Raw genomic sequence first — 16066 nt, 5'->3', positions numbered from 1 at the left:
GGGATGAAAATAATTGCATGTAGAGTCGTCGCTTTCGGATATCAGTGCGGTCTGACATGGGGGCAAACAACGGCACACGACGAGTCTCCTTCAAGTCGGATGAAAATGACAAGTGGGCGTGAGGCTAACCCAGCATTAGCCGGCTAGCTACCTAGCATGTAACAAGCTACCATAACACGCGTTCAACATAGTGGACGACTATACTGAGCGGCTTTGCTTAAATGCAGCCGAGTGACATTTTATTATTACCGAATTATTACCGGGTTTCCCCCCATATCACCACTCGCCCATATGCCCTTCACAACGGTGATGTTGTCATACTTGTCATTCAGAATACACCTGCTGAACCCCTAGCGTTGACATGAGATTCGATTCCAATGTATTGTCATCATACAGCACAAGTACAGTACAACCAGAATACGTTTGGCATCCAACCAGAGTGCAAATGTAACGAGTCAAGTTCAAGTTGTTTTATTTAGCCATTACATTACAGTGAAATGCTTGGTTCCTTCACTGCCCAGCCCAACCCAGTCCAACCTAGACCAGCCCAACTTTCCCTGCCCAACCCAGTCCAGCCCAGCATCTTTCACTGCCCAGTTCAGCCCAACCCAGTCCAGAATAGTTCCCTCTTTCATGTTAATATGTGATATCCTAATATTTTGAAGAGTAGAGACGGTGTGATTAATATATGTTTTATGCTAATATTGTGAAGAGTAGAGACACTAAATGTTTTATGGTAATAAATATTTTAAAGAGTAGTAGCCTCAACTAGAGCCACTATCAGTTATATCTTATAAAATGTTCAGCTGTTACTATCAGCTCTATATTAAATTTTTCAAAATGTTCAGTTGCTATCGCATGCACTCATCTGTGTTTCACTACACACATGGGTGCATGCTTACCAGCTGTTCGCCTGTTTTTAATGCAACATGCAACACTAATATCACCGACATCTAAGAAGGGAGATCCCCCCTTGAATTGGCCCTTCTAAGGTTTCTCTCCTCCACATTTTTTCCTATTGTTAGGTTTTAGTGAGTTTTTCCTTACCTTCGCGTGGGGTACGTCTGGTTGTTGCATGCATTTATTATTTATTTTGAGTTTATGGACCTTATGGTATTCTTGTTTTTTCTGGACTTACTGTGTTTTTTTTCTTCTTGACTTGTTTAAAGACGTGTCTCTGTTAAGCACTTTGAGTTGCACTCAGTGTATGAAAGGTGCTATATAAATGAAGATTATTATTATTATTATTAGAGACACGGTGTGATTATTACTATGATTGAAAATCAATTTAGACGAAGACATACAAAGAAGTAATTATCACAATTAGCGATTTATTTATGGCTGGTAAAAAATCTGTTTGGCTGGTAAAAAAAAATCATATACTCGCCAGTTGGCTGGTAAGCCAAAAAGTTAGTTTCCTCCCCTGAGTGCAGCACAAAGTTCATGTTCAAGTTCATGTTTGGAGTGTGTGGGTGTTTGGTGTGTATGTTTGGAGTGTGTGTGTGTGTGTGTGTGTGTGTGTGTGTGTGTGTGTGTGTGTGTGTGTGTGTGTGTGTGTGTGTGTGTGTGTGTGTGTGTATGTGTGTGTGTGTATGTTTGGAGTGTGTGTGTGTGTGTGTGTGTATTTGGAGTGTGTTTGTTTGGTGTGTGTGTATGTTCGGAGTGTGTGTGTGTGTGTGTGTTTGGAGTGTGTGTGTGTGTGTGTGTGTGTGTGTGTATGTTTGGAGTGTGTGTGTGTGTTTGGAGTGTGTGTGTATGTATGTTTGGTGTGTGTGTACCGTCGTTGGTAACCCTGACGATGCCCGTCACTGTAACAGTGTCTCCAGGGACACAGCTGTCACACAGGTCTGAGGTCAGATGACACTCTACAGTACGTGGAATACGTCCCGCCTCCCGCTGCTCTCCACCAATCAGCTCCTGAACCCTGCAGCAGCATGGAAATAATCTGAGTCAGTCAACCAATCAATGTATCAACCAATCAATAGTATATATTTCATGAATTTACTGTATTTCCTTATCTTTCTGATTTGATGAAGCTTTAGTTTAGTTTATTTGACAATTATTAAAATACATTACATGTTACAACAAGTCATGCATATTAAAATGATCAAGGATAGCACAAAAAAGTCACAGACTTATTTCCATTGTGGTCCTTGGTCTCAGCAGCACATGGTATTTACATAAACATGTATTACACATATTATCATCAGCCTACAGTATATTGCTAAAAATATAATTAAAAAGTAAAATACAACATTATTAACCCTTTGGGTGCCGTTCATGAGAATCTTCGTTTCTGTGGCCCAGCGGTTGAGTGCGGGCAACGAAGATAAAAATCTTTGTGTTGTTTTTCCTTTCTTTCGATATTAATATCCTATTCCATGTCACGGAGCTGTATTTTGGCTGGAAAAGGCATATTGGGACTCCGAAGGTGCAGTACCGGCCAGCTCCTGGTAGTGGCGCTGTCTCAAGAATGCAGTAACCCCTGTTGCAGACCTGGTGTCACACTGAACGCTCCGGGTGGACTTTTCTGTTAGCCTGAAGCGAGGGCTTCACCAGATCGCATGGAATACTTTTTGGGACGCCGGATTCATTATGCTGTATGTATAGGGTTATGGCGTGTGCCAAATGGACTTATGATCTACCAGATGGCGATCAAATAATTGGAAAATTCTTTTTGGAATCCAACCGGCCATTCGTGCAAGGATTCCATAGCCATACCCCAGATCAGTGTATGTTGTGGTAATAACGAATGCCGTTATTGGCAATCAATTAATCACAAACGACCCCCCCCCCCCCCCTTTCACGCATTCATGATGGAATAATACCGATCATATGCATTTGGATTTTTAATTGTAGCGTGTGTAGGGACGACACGCCAATGGATTTAACGTTATTAGCGTTGCGCCTTATAAATAGCCTCACAGGAATGATCCCAGATCATTCCGATATAACACTCATATTCACCACGGTATAAAACGGGAACGTATCGATGGAAAAATTATTTCTTTATGGCATATTGAACGGAAGCTTCATACTGTCAATTGACAATGATATTGGATCCATAGCTATAATATAAAAAAAAATATTGATCTTTTTCCCCCTCCTTTTTCCTCCGATTTTCTCCCATCCCAATGTTAGTCGTTATGCCAATTCCCAATCCCCTTCCTGGTCGCTGCGCACTTAGCCCCCACAGTCGTTCTGGGAGAGTGGAGGCTATCACGTGCTTCCTCCGACACACGTCTAGCCAATCAACCGCTTCTTTTCACCTGGCAGCGCGGACTCTCACTGAGAGGGTGTAACGTGTGGAAGGATCACACTACCCCCCTTAGATCCTATCCGCGCTGAGCAGGCGCCCCGACCGAACTGTAGGAGTCGCTGTTTACAACGACCCGGACCCACCCCGCCAGCTTTCCCACCCTCTAATACTGCCAATTGTATTAGTGTGAACAGCCAGCCAAGCTGGTGACAACGCCGGGAGCTGGATTCGAACAGGTGAATCCAGCGTCTCCGGCGTTGGTGACGAACGCAATCTCCGCTACGCCACCTGACCGCCTCCATAGCTATAATATAAAATATAGGTTTAACTCTACAAACAACGTGACGCACAGTGAACGTTTGTAATGGAAAGCAGGCCTGACAACAGCGGGCCCAGTCTAATGGCTGGCACTGGATGTGTTAATACAATATATACAAAATGTACAGACACACTAAAACTAAACTACATTAAAACTGGAACCTTCCTTAATTACTCTGGGACATTTTCTAGAAGCCAATTCCTAACGTTCACCTTGAAACTATACAGGTTCAAGATCTGTTTGGTGGTCAAAGGCAACTCATTCCACTCCTGTGCTCCTGTGTGAGCAAATGAGCACTGTCCCAGCTTTGTTCTACACCTTGGAGGATGTAGGTTTGCTATGCTAGATATCGTTTTGTGGCTGTGTGATTCACCAACACTAGGAAAATAGTTGCTAAAATATTTGGGGGCCCTGTTATTTATTATTTTGTGTACCATGTTGAGCCTAAGCTGGGCTACTCTGGCCTCAACTGGTAGCCAGTTGAGCTCCTGAAAATGTCTCCTCCCAACATGATCACGAGGGCCTAGGCCCATCACAACCATGATCAGCTTATTCTGCGACACCTGTAGTTTCTTCTTTAATGAAGCTGACAGTCCCCCAAACCAGGCTACACTAGCATAATCAAAATGACACTGCACCAGGCTGTTGGCCAGTAGTCTTTTCCCTGTCAAGTAGATTGGCCTTTCTAGCCAAAAACCTGGTGCAGGCATTTACCTTACCCAGCACCTGTAAGGCCATTCCTTGCCCCGCCCCAGACTGTCATCCAGCATACAGCCCAGGTACTTCACTGCTGTTCTTGCTGCTATAACCTCAGACCCTAATTCTACCTAGAGTTCAAGAGCCTTTTTTTTATCTGGGCTTCGATCCGAACAAAATAGACTCTGTTTTGCCTAAGTGAAGTGAGAGCCTATTGTCAGACAGCCAATTCCTAACCTTAGAGAGTTCCTCTCCTAGCATTCTTTGGAGTGTACTCGGGTCCTTATGGGAGATGAGCAAAGCTGAATCATCTGCAAATAAGAATAAATTACAAGAGCATGCATCTCTCATATAATTTATGTACAATACAAATAGCAATGGTCCTAAAACACTTCCTTGCGGCACCCCACAAACTATTGGTTTGGCATTCGACAAAAATCCATTGACCTCTACCCTCTGGTACCGGTCTTTATTCCATTTTTATTCTACTCTTATCTTAGGCAATTTGATTTGTTTTGTTATTCTTATCCGTGCCCTGTTCCGTCTAAATGTTTAAATGTTGAGCGATTTGCAGTGTCAAATTTCCCTCGGATAATAAAAGTATTTCTATTCTATTCTATTCTGTCAGATATGAGGCAATCCACTTTACAGCTGTATCATTCAGTCCCAGAGCTTTCAGTTTATTAAGCAGTAGAGTAGACCAGGGGTTCCCAAACTTTTCAGGCAGCGACCCCCAAATAACGGTGTCAGAGAGCCGCGACCCCCACTATTATAGGAGGTAAAAAAAAATTAAAAATATATAATGTAGCAACCTGGAAAATATACCTATTATCCAGATGTGCTGACTTGCCTTTCTATCTCCCCTGATGCACCAATACATTCTAATTAGTCTCCGCTAATATTCTCTCGAACAATGATGCTCGCCCCTCCTTGTTCTACTCACTGGAATATGAATTATGAACAGGATTACAGGACCCTACTCTATCAGCCTCTTCCTCGTGACTAGTTGGCGGCGCCAGCAGGGGGCGGTGGCAGGCAGAGAGCGTACGTGAGAGACGGAGAAGGAAGTGGACGGAAGTGCGAGGAAGCAGCCTCTTCGACATTGGACTTGGACCGGTTCGGTCGTGTCTGGAGAGCCCCGTATTGAACCTGAGTATATTACGGGTTATCCTATGAATGTACTCGTAGTGGAGCCTTGCATGTTTCTCCCTGAATATCCCTAGTGATATACCACGAGTTATCCTAGAATAAGAACGGTATAGCCGAGTTGGGCTTAAGTTAAAGTTATTCCCTCTAGCGAGGCGCCCCGCCAGTGTGGCGCGAAGAGGACCGGTGTTTAGGAGCACCCTGCGTTATGATATATCCCGTCTAGCAGAAGGGCTGTTTGGGACCCAGAGTTTAGCTGCAGTGTAAGTGAGGGCAAGTTAGATCCGCGTGTCGACCCAGCACCAACTCTACAACCAGTCCGCTCCGGCTGTCTACAACCAGATCTGCACCCGGCTGCCTTCAGAGACCGACAGAGGTCGCTACCACCCAGCACACGCTCTCAGCCCAACACTGCCCTCTGCTCCAACCCCGCCGAGAGCGTTCTACGCCATCTTGCCTTCCGGACGACGGTGGCGCGGCGAGGCCGCCATTTTGGATGAGTACAAATGAGCATCTATGCTCTGGTGCTATCACACCGTACACAGTGTGGTGCAGCCTGCGGGCGAAGTTAACGTTGCTACTACAGTTCATAAGGGGAACCCCAAACAATATATGCCGGCATTAAGATAGGACTTTTGTAAGGTATTTGTGGGCCCACCTTTTGATTTCTTTTCATTTTCTTTGAGTGTGATAACGTGTGTGTTTAATAATACTTCCCATCTAATTAACCCTTTCCCTGTGGGGAGGTTACAGACCTGCTGCATTACAAGTAAAGCCTAGAGAGGTATTATTCTTGCCTTATAATTAAAGCCTGACCGAGGTATTATACAGGGCGACCCAGACGTGGGTGAGGAGTCAAACACCTTGCAGTATATTACCCCCGATACTAACCCAGAGGTGGGTGTATAAAATACGGGTTTAGGAGGTGTTGGGTCACAAACGGAATTATAGTGGGACTTCAGTCCATTTAGTCATTATCATTAAATCATTGTAACTGACCAGTATAATAACAGTAAAGAATTAGATGGGAGTTCTGTGTGGGTGTCCATTCCTGAGCCGTATTAACTATTTTGGTGTGGGTAACATACATACTATTAATCCCTTCCTATTCAACCTTCCCTTTCCTACTGTAAGGTTTCTAGTGTCAACGAGGGAGGGTACTGCTTGCGGGGGGAACCAAGTTATTTATTTACAATCCAGTCACTAGGTGTGGGAGGGTGCTAGAGGAGTAATTGGGGGAAGTGAGAGCGTGTTGGGGAGTACTGCTGACCGCCCTGGAAGGGAGAGGAAGACCAGAGTACCGGACCAGGTTCATAAATCCCGGGCCCCATCCACTCCCACTGCCAGCCTCCAGTTGATGCTCCAGACCCAAAGACGGAGGTGCAGCTAGCCAGAGTTCTACTGTGTCTCGCTACCCAGTGACTGTGCACACCCGTTCCCACGAAGCAGGGATAATCCACCCTGCTACAATAATAAGCATTGGAGGCTTTTAACCAGGGCCGGACTGGGGAAATCATTCAGGCCAGGAAATATAGTGCAAAATATAGCCCCAGTCAGGCCACTTTTTAAGCAGGGGTCTGGGGGTCCCCCACCAGGAAATCTTTTGTTACAAAGACTTCATTTCCTGCATTCTGGTGCAGGAATCTTTTTATTTGTACCCTTTAAATGCCAGTGTTTGTGATGGCATCACAAATTATTGTTAAAAAACAGGCTAGCAACAACACTGATTTTGATGGATTTTCAGTTTTTTTGTAATGTCAGATTGAAAAAAAATACAATCTTTTATTCAACTTCAGCCCTGATCATAACACCACATATTCATTTTATAATTCTAACCCTTTAAATGCCAGTGTGTGTGATGGCATATATTAGCAATATATCAAATGCAAAGAAGATTTTTCTGGGGGGGATTATTACAGGCTAGCATGCGTCAATGATTAGCAACAACAGTTTTTTGTAAGGATCCCGCCTCCACCAATCACATGCGGCTCCCTTTGTGTGTGTGTGAGAGCAAGAGAGAGAGAGAGATTTTTATTTTATTTTACCTTTATTTTACCAGGTAGTCACTAGAGATCAAACTTGTGTGAGTTGCAGTGATCTCCTGGTTGTTCCCCACCTAGGTTATCTAACTATTGCGCTGCTGCAACTAGAAACACTGGCCTGGCCTGCTTCTAAGTTCAGTGGCCTGACTGCATAAAAAAAATTTATCATCTGGCGACCCCCACTTTGGGAACCCCTGGAGTAGACCATGATTTACTGTGTCAAAGGCTTTTTGAAGATCAAGTAAGACTATTCCACACAGTTTCCCTTCATCCATCTCCTTTCTAATAAAATCAGTCAGATAAAGGAGGCATGAGTCTGTAGAATATGACTTCCCCGATTGAAATTCATATAGAAGATTGTCCTTGCCAACATATTCTGATATGTGCTGGTGCACCACTCTTTCTAAAATCTTGGACGCGACACTCAAAATGGATACTGGCCTGTAATTACCAGGCCCAGAACTTTTCCCTTTTTTGTACAAGGGCATGTTTAGTACCACTTGGTACAATGCCTTGCTCCAGGGAAAGGTTATAATATAATAATAATGCAGGACCTCTTTAGGGGGTCTTTATTCGGCATGCAACGAACTGGACATGCAATTGGAGCGGCACACACACACACGCATTGTCTTTTTCTCAGTCGCCGATGCGATTGAGTCTCTGCACTTGACCCATCCCGTCGTCCTTCCCCCCATGGGCAGCCGGGAGCAGATAGGGCGTCAACGTGAGCTGCGCCCCGGGGACCAATCCAAGTGCTCCTGCCCGTCTTCGTCAAGGACGCCACAGCGTTAGCGATCTGTTGTTGTGCATGTTTTTCCATTGGGTTTATCTTATCGGGGGGGAAACCCTTGCGAGCACGGGGAGAACATGCAAACTCCACACAGAAAGGCCTGGGAGATCACCCACCTGGGTACCTGGCTGGCATCATGGAAACCTGGTCCCCAAGCGGGAATCGAACCCTGGACCTTCTTGCTGTGAGGCGACAGTGTTAACCACTACACCACCGTGCCGCATGTGCAACACAGGGAGCTATTTCCTGTGCCCCATCTCTTAAAAATGTTGCAGAAATGTTGTTCAAGCCAGTGGCTTTTGCTATATTTAGGGTGCTTTCACACCAGAAGCTGTTTGGTCCGGACTATCGGACCAGAATTCGTTTTCTTGGATAGTCCGCTTTTTTTGGGGTGGTGTGAATGCTCAGTCGAACTCTGGTGCGGACCAAACACGCAAACTCTGGTCTGCTTCATCGGACCAAACGCGGACCAAATATAGGAAGTGAGTCACCTCTCACGAGCAGAGCGCTAAATTACTACCTAACCAATCAGATCTGTGATATGAGGTAGCGTCACGAGCAGAGCAATGTGTGTGGACAAGAGGTGGGTTGCTACGTTTACTTTAGGGAGGGGCTTTTAGACCCATGTTTTTTTTTTGCTTCGAAAAGAGGGACATCCTCTCAATATGCGGGACGCGGGACATTCGGTCAAATCCGTGCGTGCACACACACACACACACACGTTAGGGCTCGCAGTCAGTCACACAGACATTTCCACTCACTATTGTGTCCAATAGACGCGCCCTTTTCGACCACGTGACATTGTTCAGAAAGTTTAGTGCGTTTGACAAATTGCAATGTGAATGCAGACGAACCAAATGAAGAATGCAACAATGTTGCAACTTCACCCCCCCCAACCGCACTGAGTCCACCAAAACTATATGTGAAAGCACCCTAAGCTCGGCCAACATGTCTGCTACTTTCTCAACTGTCACTTTGGTCAAGGTAAACGAATTGGCCAGTACCCTAATATAATAATGCTAATAATGCAGGACCTGTCGCAGAGGTCTTTTAATGGGCATGCAACGACACTCAATGTTAGCCGTTAGCACACACGGTTAGCACACACACGCATGCATTGTTCGTAGGATCACCGATGCGATACTCCTCTGCGCTTAACCCATCCCGTCATCCTTCCCCCCAAGGGCAGCCCCAAGGGCTGTGGCGTGAGCCACGCCCGGGGACCATCCAAGTGCTCCTGCCCGTCTTTGTCACGGACGCGACAGCGTCAGCGTCGGCGATCTGTTGTTTTTGCATGTTTTTCCATTGGGTTTCTCTTATCCGGCGGGGGGGACCCTTGCGAGCACGGGGAGAACATGCAAACTCCACACAGAAAGGCCCGGGAGATACCCCACCTGGGTACCTGGCATCGCGGAAACCTGGTCCCCAAGCGGGAATCGAACCCTGGACCTACTTGCTGTGAGGCGTTAACCACTACACCACGTGCTTAGGCGGCAATGCATTAACAAGCTTGTTGGCTACTGAGGTAAAGAAGGCATTGAATTCATTGGTCACCTGTGCTTTATCAAATTCTATCTTACCTTTGATATTTAGGCCAATATTGGGCTTGCCACTGCTGGCTTTGCCCCCACAACCCATGTCTTTCAGAGCTTTCCATAGCTTCTTAGGTTCATTTTTGTTTTCCTTTATTAGATTCATGTAGTACTTTTTGGTTTCCTTAATCCATCTTTGAGCTTCATTTCTGCGTTGTTTATATTATATCAGCATCTGCTTGCTCATGGAATTTCTTAAATTTCAGCAAGGCCTCCTCCCTTTGCTTAATAGCATTTAGAATTTCTGGTTTAAGCCATGGGCTTGATCTCCGCTTTAACCTAACTTGCTTATATGGAGCCATAGTATTCACTACCTGAAGGAAACAGTGGTTAAACAAATCCCAGGCACCATCAACACAATCATTTTCCAACACTGCACACCAGTCCATGTTCCCAAGCTGCTCCCTAAAGGTCTCAACACAGTAGTTCTTGAAAGATCTGATTTTAATGTTTGTATGGCTAGAACATTTTTCTCTATGAACCTTCCTGGTACAGTATGTGATGAAGTGGTCACTGATACAGTAAGCAATCACACCATGTTGTGAGATATTGCATTTGTCTGACACCATGATAAGATCTATTGTAGTTTGGGTAGTTTTACTTATTCGGGTGGGTTCATTAATCAGCTGAGTTAAGTCAAACAGTTTGCTAAACCTAGTAAAAGCACCATGCGTTGGACAGTCCTTGTTAGATACATAAGTATTAAAATCACCCATCAAAATACATTAGTTTTTCGTCACATCACAGCTAGCAAATACATTCTCTAGATTATCATAAAATGCACTTTGATCAGGTGGTCTATAACATACATCCAATAGCACTGGTTTCGTTTTTGTCAGGTGACCTCCCCTCCATTACGACTGCGATCCTTTCTGACTAGAGTAATTGGGTATTTCTATTTCTGAATCACTGATACTGGGATCAAGCCAGGTCTCTGTAAAACAAATAACTCCCACCTGTGTTTTATAAGCCAGCAGACGAATCTCATCGATCTTTGGTAGTAAGCTCCTCACATTCAGGTGCATAAAGTGAAGTAATTTCGGGCTGAAGACTTCTTCTAGGCTCGGGCCTTGTGTTTCTTTCCTCTCTCTTTCCATTTAGTGGGCCTACTAATTCTGACAGGGATGTTTTTGACACTATTATTATGTGATCCTAGCCCAATTGCAATACTATAGTACATGGAGGAACTATTGTGGTAGGGGCTGGGATCAGGGGGACGTCAATGGTTGAGGGACCTGTCAGCACAAGGCAGCGCGTGAGGAAACACTGAGTAACTGGATGTTTTCTTGTTGCAACAGTGTCTATGAAAGGTCACACATTGATCATCACAAAGTTTTCCAGATGATTATGGATATATATTGGCCATTTTCAAATTAATATGTAATAGGAAGCCAAACAGTGTTATTTAGTTCTATCTCTGCTGTAATAGGTGGCCAGACAGTGTGATATAGTTCTATATCTGTTGTAATAGGTAGTCAGACAGTGTGATTTAGTTCTATATCTGTTGTAATAGGTAGCCAGACAGTGTGATTTAGTTCTATCTCTGCTGTAATAGGTAGTCACGGTGTGATTTAGTTCTATCTCTGCTGTAATAGGTAGCCAGAAAGTGTGGCAGAGAAGATGTTCTAAAAACATGTTATTTGAATACATCGATTTGATTTGTGGATTCAATTAAGTATTCAAAATATGTGTGCGTGTGTTAGCGAATTTTTTAATAGTCAATGCCAGTCTCCACATTCGATTTTCATGTCAGATTCGAATTTCTTTTTTTATATATAATTTAAAAAATATATATATATATATTTTCTTTTTTATAAAATACTTTTTTTATTTTTATTGAAGCAAACCATTCTTATTTAATTCCTTTTTATATTTAGAGGCAGCCTACTTTTCATAGCCTAATTGATCTAAAAGATGCACATGCTACTGTTTGTTTATTAAAGGGGAACTATCTTATAAATGGCCTTTTCCAGTGTTTAGCATTGTTTTCTAGCTATGTGGGTTTATATTAAATGGGGTCTATGTCTCTAATTCTCATTTTGGCGCATTCTTCCAATTCACATCTCACAATATTCTCCCTCACTGAATTGAGTCATCTGAAACTTGCGTATCTTTGACGTGAAACAATTCTCATCTGCATAATAATGCCTGCCTCCTCTATGTTTGAAGCGCAACCACTCGCTCAACAACAGAGCGAGTGGAAATACCGACACTTCCTCAAACGGGTTGCGTGGGTGCCAACAGAGACAGCAGAGAACGAGCGAGCGAGAGAGAGAGAGATGGAGAGGGGGAGAGAGAGAGAGATAGAGAGGGAGAGAGATAGAGAGGGGGAAACACACACGCATTTACATACAACCTCTCGACCGGCGCGCAGGGATGGGGCTTCTCCACGCATATCACTCAGGGCTCTACAGTGCGACCATTTTACTCGCATTTGCCCCTAATAATATGTGTGTGCGAACCGGAAAAATCAATTACTCACACAGTGTGCGAGTGAAGATTACAGCCTGTGTCATGCTTTTTTTCTCTCCGCTGCTAATCGTTCAAAAACTACAAGTCCCACATTGCACTCAAGCCAACGGTCCAATCACAGTAGAGTGACGTGACTGGTTTCAAGGGAAAGAAAGCAAATGACCAATCGGAAGCTTTCATTTGCTTTGTTACTTCCGGAAAGTCCGCCATTGCGCTATGCGAGACGTTCCAGAGACAGTAACATTACGTTTTATGTAACTTATTCTAGTCTTACCAATAGCAATAGATTTTAGAACACCTAGATTTATCGATAGCAATAGTAATATAACATTAATGCAACAAAATGAATGCCTTGCTTTGTTATTCATAACGTTGATGCAGTAGCGTATGTCGTTGTGTTGACTGTAACGGACATGAGAATAACATAACACTGTGTACACATTAAAATTGCGATAATCGATTCTAACATTTTCAAATAGATGCAGTTGAATTTTCCCCTTAGGATCGATGCATTGCGATGCATTGTTACACCCCTACACCAAAGTCACTGGCCCACTGTGCGTGTGTGTATGTGTGTGTGCTAACTTGGCTAGCGTTATCAACTGCAGAGGTGGGTGCAGGCGGTGTGACGTAATTGGCAGAATCGACTGTCAATCAATGGTCTACCTGACACTCAAACTCAAACAATGTTTCTGTACTGGAGGTGTACAGTATTTCAATAGCCAACCCTGAAAGGATTATTTTTCTAGAAGAGCAACACTAGCCAAAACATAGGCATTGTATGCATAAAAGGGGCAAAAGCTAAAGTTAAGTGACTGTTACTTTTGTAGCAGTAGTTCAATGTCACTGCCTTTTTATAGGCCTAGTTGTTGGCTACAACTTTGCCACAGTAGGCATTAATCACTTAATAGTTCAAATGTCTGTGTCCCATTCCCTTTTGCACACGCAGATACACACAAACGCACACAGTGGGCCAGTGACTTTGGTGGTATGTGCTATTGCACAGATGTGTGTCCCGTTTGCACACGCACGCATATTTTTTGACAAAAATAAAATAAACTCTGTTACTTGAAATATTTTCACTGTGCTCCTAAATATTTTTGTGTGCTCCTAAATTTCTTTGTGTGTGCTCCTTGGGAAAAAGGTTAGCGTAGAGCCCTGCCACTGTCAAAATATCATTGCTGCGTGCGCCCGTATTCCGATCCGTGCAATAATATTCACAGGGGTATATATTGTCATTTGAAACAAGTTACCAATGCATTGTCCCGTGTGATTATGAAAAAAGAAGCCGACTGCAGCGCATTTCCTATAGGCGGCAGCATGCGGCCGCATACGCTCCCTCCCCATTGGGATCAATTGAAAAAAGACGCTTGCGGCCATAAAAATGCGGTAAATGGACGCAGGCCCTTAGAGTACTTGATTAGAAATATAAAACAATGCATTTTTCTTTTTAAACCTTACAGATATGTTCCACAGGAATTGTGTAAAATTGCCCAAATAGTGAAAGGAATAGTAAGATAGTTCCCCTTTAAAACCGGTTGATAGGCCAATGCAATGCTGTCGGTCTTAACACATTGAGTGCCAGCAGGGGGAGCACGATTAATCGCTTGAATGCCAGCCTTTTTGGACAGATCTTCCGATACTTCATGATTTTCGCGGAGCTATTTCTATATTCTATATTATGGCTATGTGTCTAATACGCCCGTCGCTTATCAATGACTTGCTTGCAGTCAACATGTACGAAACGGATTGTTTTTTCATCGGTACATTTCCGATTTATACCGTTTTGAAAAATGGAAGTTTTTGGAAATTACTAGAAATCTTTTTTATTTACGTGGAAATAGCCATTTACTGGAATACACACAACACGTTGTCATTTTCCGGCTGATTTATGAATCGTTTTCAAATAAACGCTAGATTATCGATAGTATGTGTACTTATGCACGCTAGAGAAGCGGGCTGAAAAATCTATTATCTATGACCTGGTCAGCGCTAACGTCATATACACACGTTGTGGAATATGTGAAAAATCTGATTACCCCAAGACTGGTAAAATAGATTCCTTACCTCACATCAGATGTTCTCCAAAAAGATTATTACAATTCCTGATCGCTATTCCAAATATCGATCGCGTTTATTGATCCAACCTCGGAAACACATTCCACGCTGCTCTGAGGGTCCACAATGAATGCAATCGTCTCGGGTTACATGCCTGAGAAGTAAAATGTGGATTCAGTTTTTTTTTTCTCCCATGCATTTCCATTGAGTCCAATCCAATGGGTGCATTACCATCCGGGAGACGATAGGTGGCGGTATTTGCTCTGTTCGAGCTCATACAGTCCCAATGATAACGTGAAGCTGGATTGATGAAAAATGTATGGATATCGCTAATAAAAGCAATAACGATTAAATAACAAGATTTCTCGTCGTTGGCACTCAACGCATGGCGGCGAACAACGAGATTTCTCGTCGTTGGCACTCAAAGTGTTAAGAACCAGCGATTTTCGAATAGCACTTTTGCTAGAAAGTCCCATCCCTAGTGTGTGTGTGTGTGTGTGTGTGTGTGTGTGTGTGTGTGTTACCTACTTGATGCTCTGCCAGTCAACAGTGTGAGTGAGCGGAGAGCTTCTACTGGGAACGAAAGAACGACTCCGGCACTCTGGCTGGACACACTGAACACACGGTAGGTGAAAGGTTAAAGGTCAATGAATAGAGAAGAGGCTTGAAAGGACTTGTGACCACAATGTTGCTGGTCCAAACACCTACACCAAGCGTCCATGCACCAGGGGCAGGCTGTGTGTGTGTGTATATGTGTACCGTGTACCTTGGTGGGCGTGGCGTAGCGTCCGTGCACCAGGGGCAGGCTGTGTGTGTGTATGTGTGTACCGTGTACCTTGGTGGGCGTGGCGTAGCGTCCGTGCACCAGGGGCAGGATGGCAGGCTGTGTGTGTGTGTGTGTACTGTGTACCTTGGTGGGCGTGGCGTAGCGTCCGTGCACCAGGGGCAGGCTGTGTGTGTGTGAACAGCCCTGGCAGCAGAAGGCCAGGCGGCAGCAGAGGGGCTTGATGTTACTGACTCTCACCACCGTCCCCCTCACACACACAAAACGACCAAACACACTGGCCCTCAGCGTGCGCAGTGCCGTCACAGGCTCGTAGTTATACAGCCTGGAGAGAGAGGTGGAGGACAGAGAGGCAGGGAGGAGACAGAGGACAGACAGAGGACAGGGATAGAGAGACAGAGAAACAGATGGAGAGAGAGAGACAGAGACAGAAGGACAGGGATAGAGAGACAGAGAAACAGACGAAGAGAGAGGACAGGGATAGAGAGACAGAGAACAGACAAAGAGAGGGACAGGGATAGAGAGACAGAGAAACAGATGAAGAGAGAGAGAAGGACAGGGATAGAGAGACAGAGAAACAGATGGAGAGAGATAGAGTCGGAGAGAGGGACAGGGATAGAGACAGAGAAACAGATGAAGAGAGAGACAGAGAGAAGAGGGACAGGGATAGACAGATAAACAGATGAAGAGAGAGAGAGGGACAGGGATAGAGAGACAGAGAAACAGATGAAGAGAGAGAAGGACAGGGATAGAGAGAGAAACAGACAAAGAGAGAGAGAGATAGAGACGGAGAAAGGGACATGGATAGAGAGACAGAGAAACAGATGAAGAGAGAGAGGGACAGGGATAGAGAGACGGATGAAGAGAGAGAGCGATGGAGAGAGAGATACAGTGAGTAGACACAGACA

The 16066-nt window shown here is 44.3% G+C and overlaps 1 protein-coding gene across 1 annotated transcript in view; it reads right to left on the bottom strand.

Annotated features, from left to right (window-relative positions):
* Positions 1-16066, bottom strand: part of mcm8 (minichromosome maintenance 8 homologous recombination repair factor) — a gene marked incomplete at its 5' end in the record, with an annotated part of 69671 nt that overhangs the window by 34720 nt on the left and 18885 nt on the right. The window contains 3 exons of the mRNA XM_084321939.1: positions 1779-1924; positions 14903-14988; positions 15285-15483. Of these exons, the coding sequence (XP_084178065.1) occupies positions 1779-1924; positions 14903-14988; positions 15285-15483 (431 nt within the window). The remainder of the gene's footprint in view (positions 1-1778; positions 1925-14902; positions 14989-15284; positions 15484-16066) is intronic.

Source organism: Notolepis coatsorum (assembly GCF_963971535.1).
Source record: "Notolepis coatsorum genome assembly, chromosome: 9".
Classification (NCBI taxonomy): Eukaryota; Metazoa; Chordata; class Actinopteri; order Aulopiformes; family Paralepididae; genus Notolepis; species Notolepis coatsorum.
Note: the sequence above shows the minus strand (reverse complement) of the source record. Positions and strands in the feature narration are given on the sequence as shown.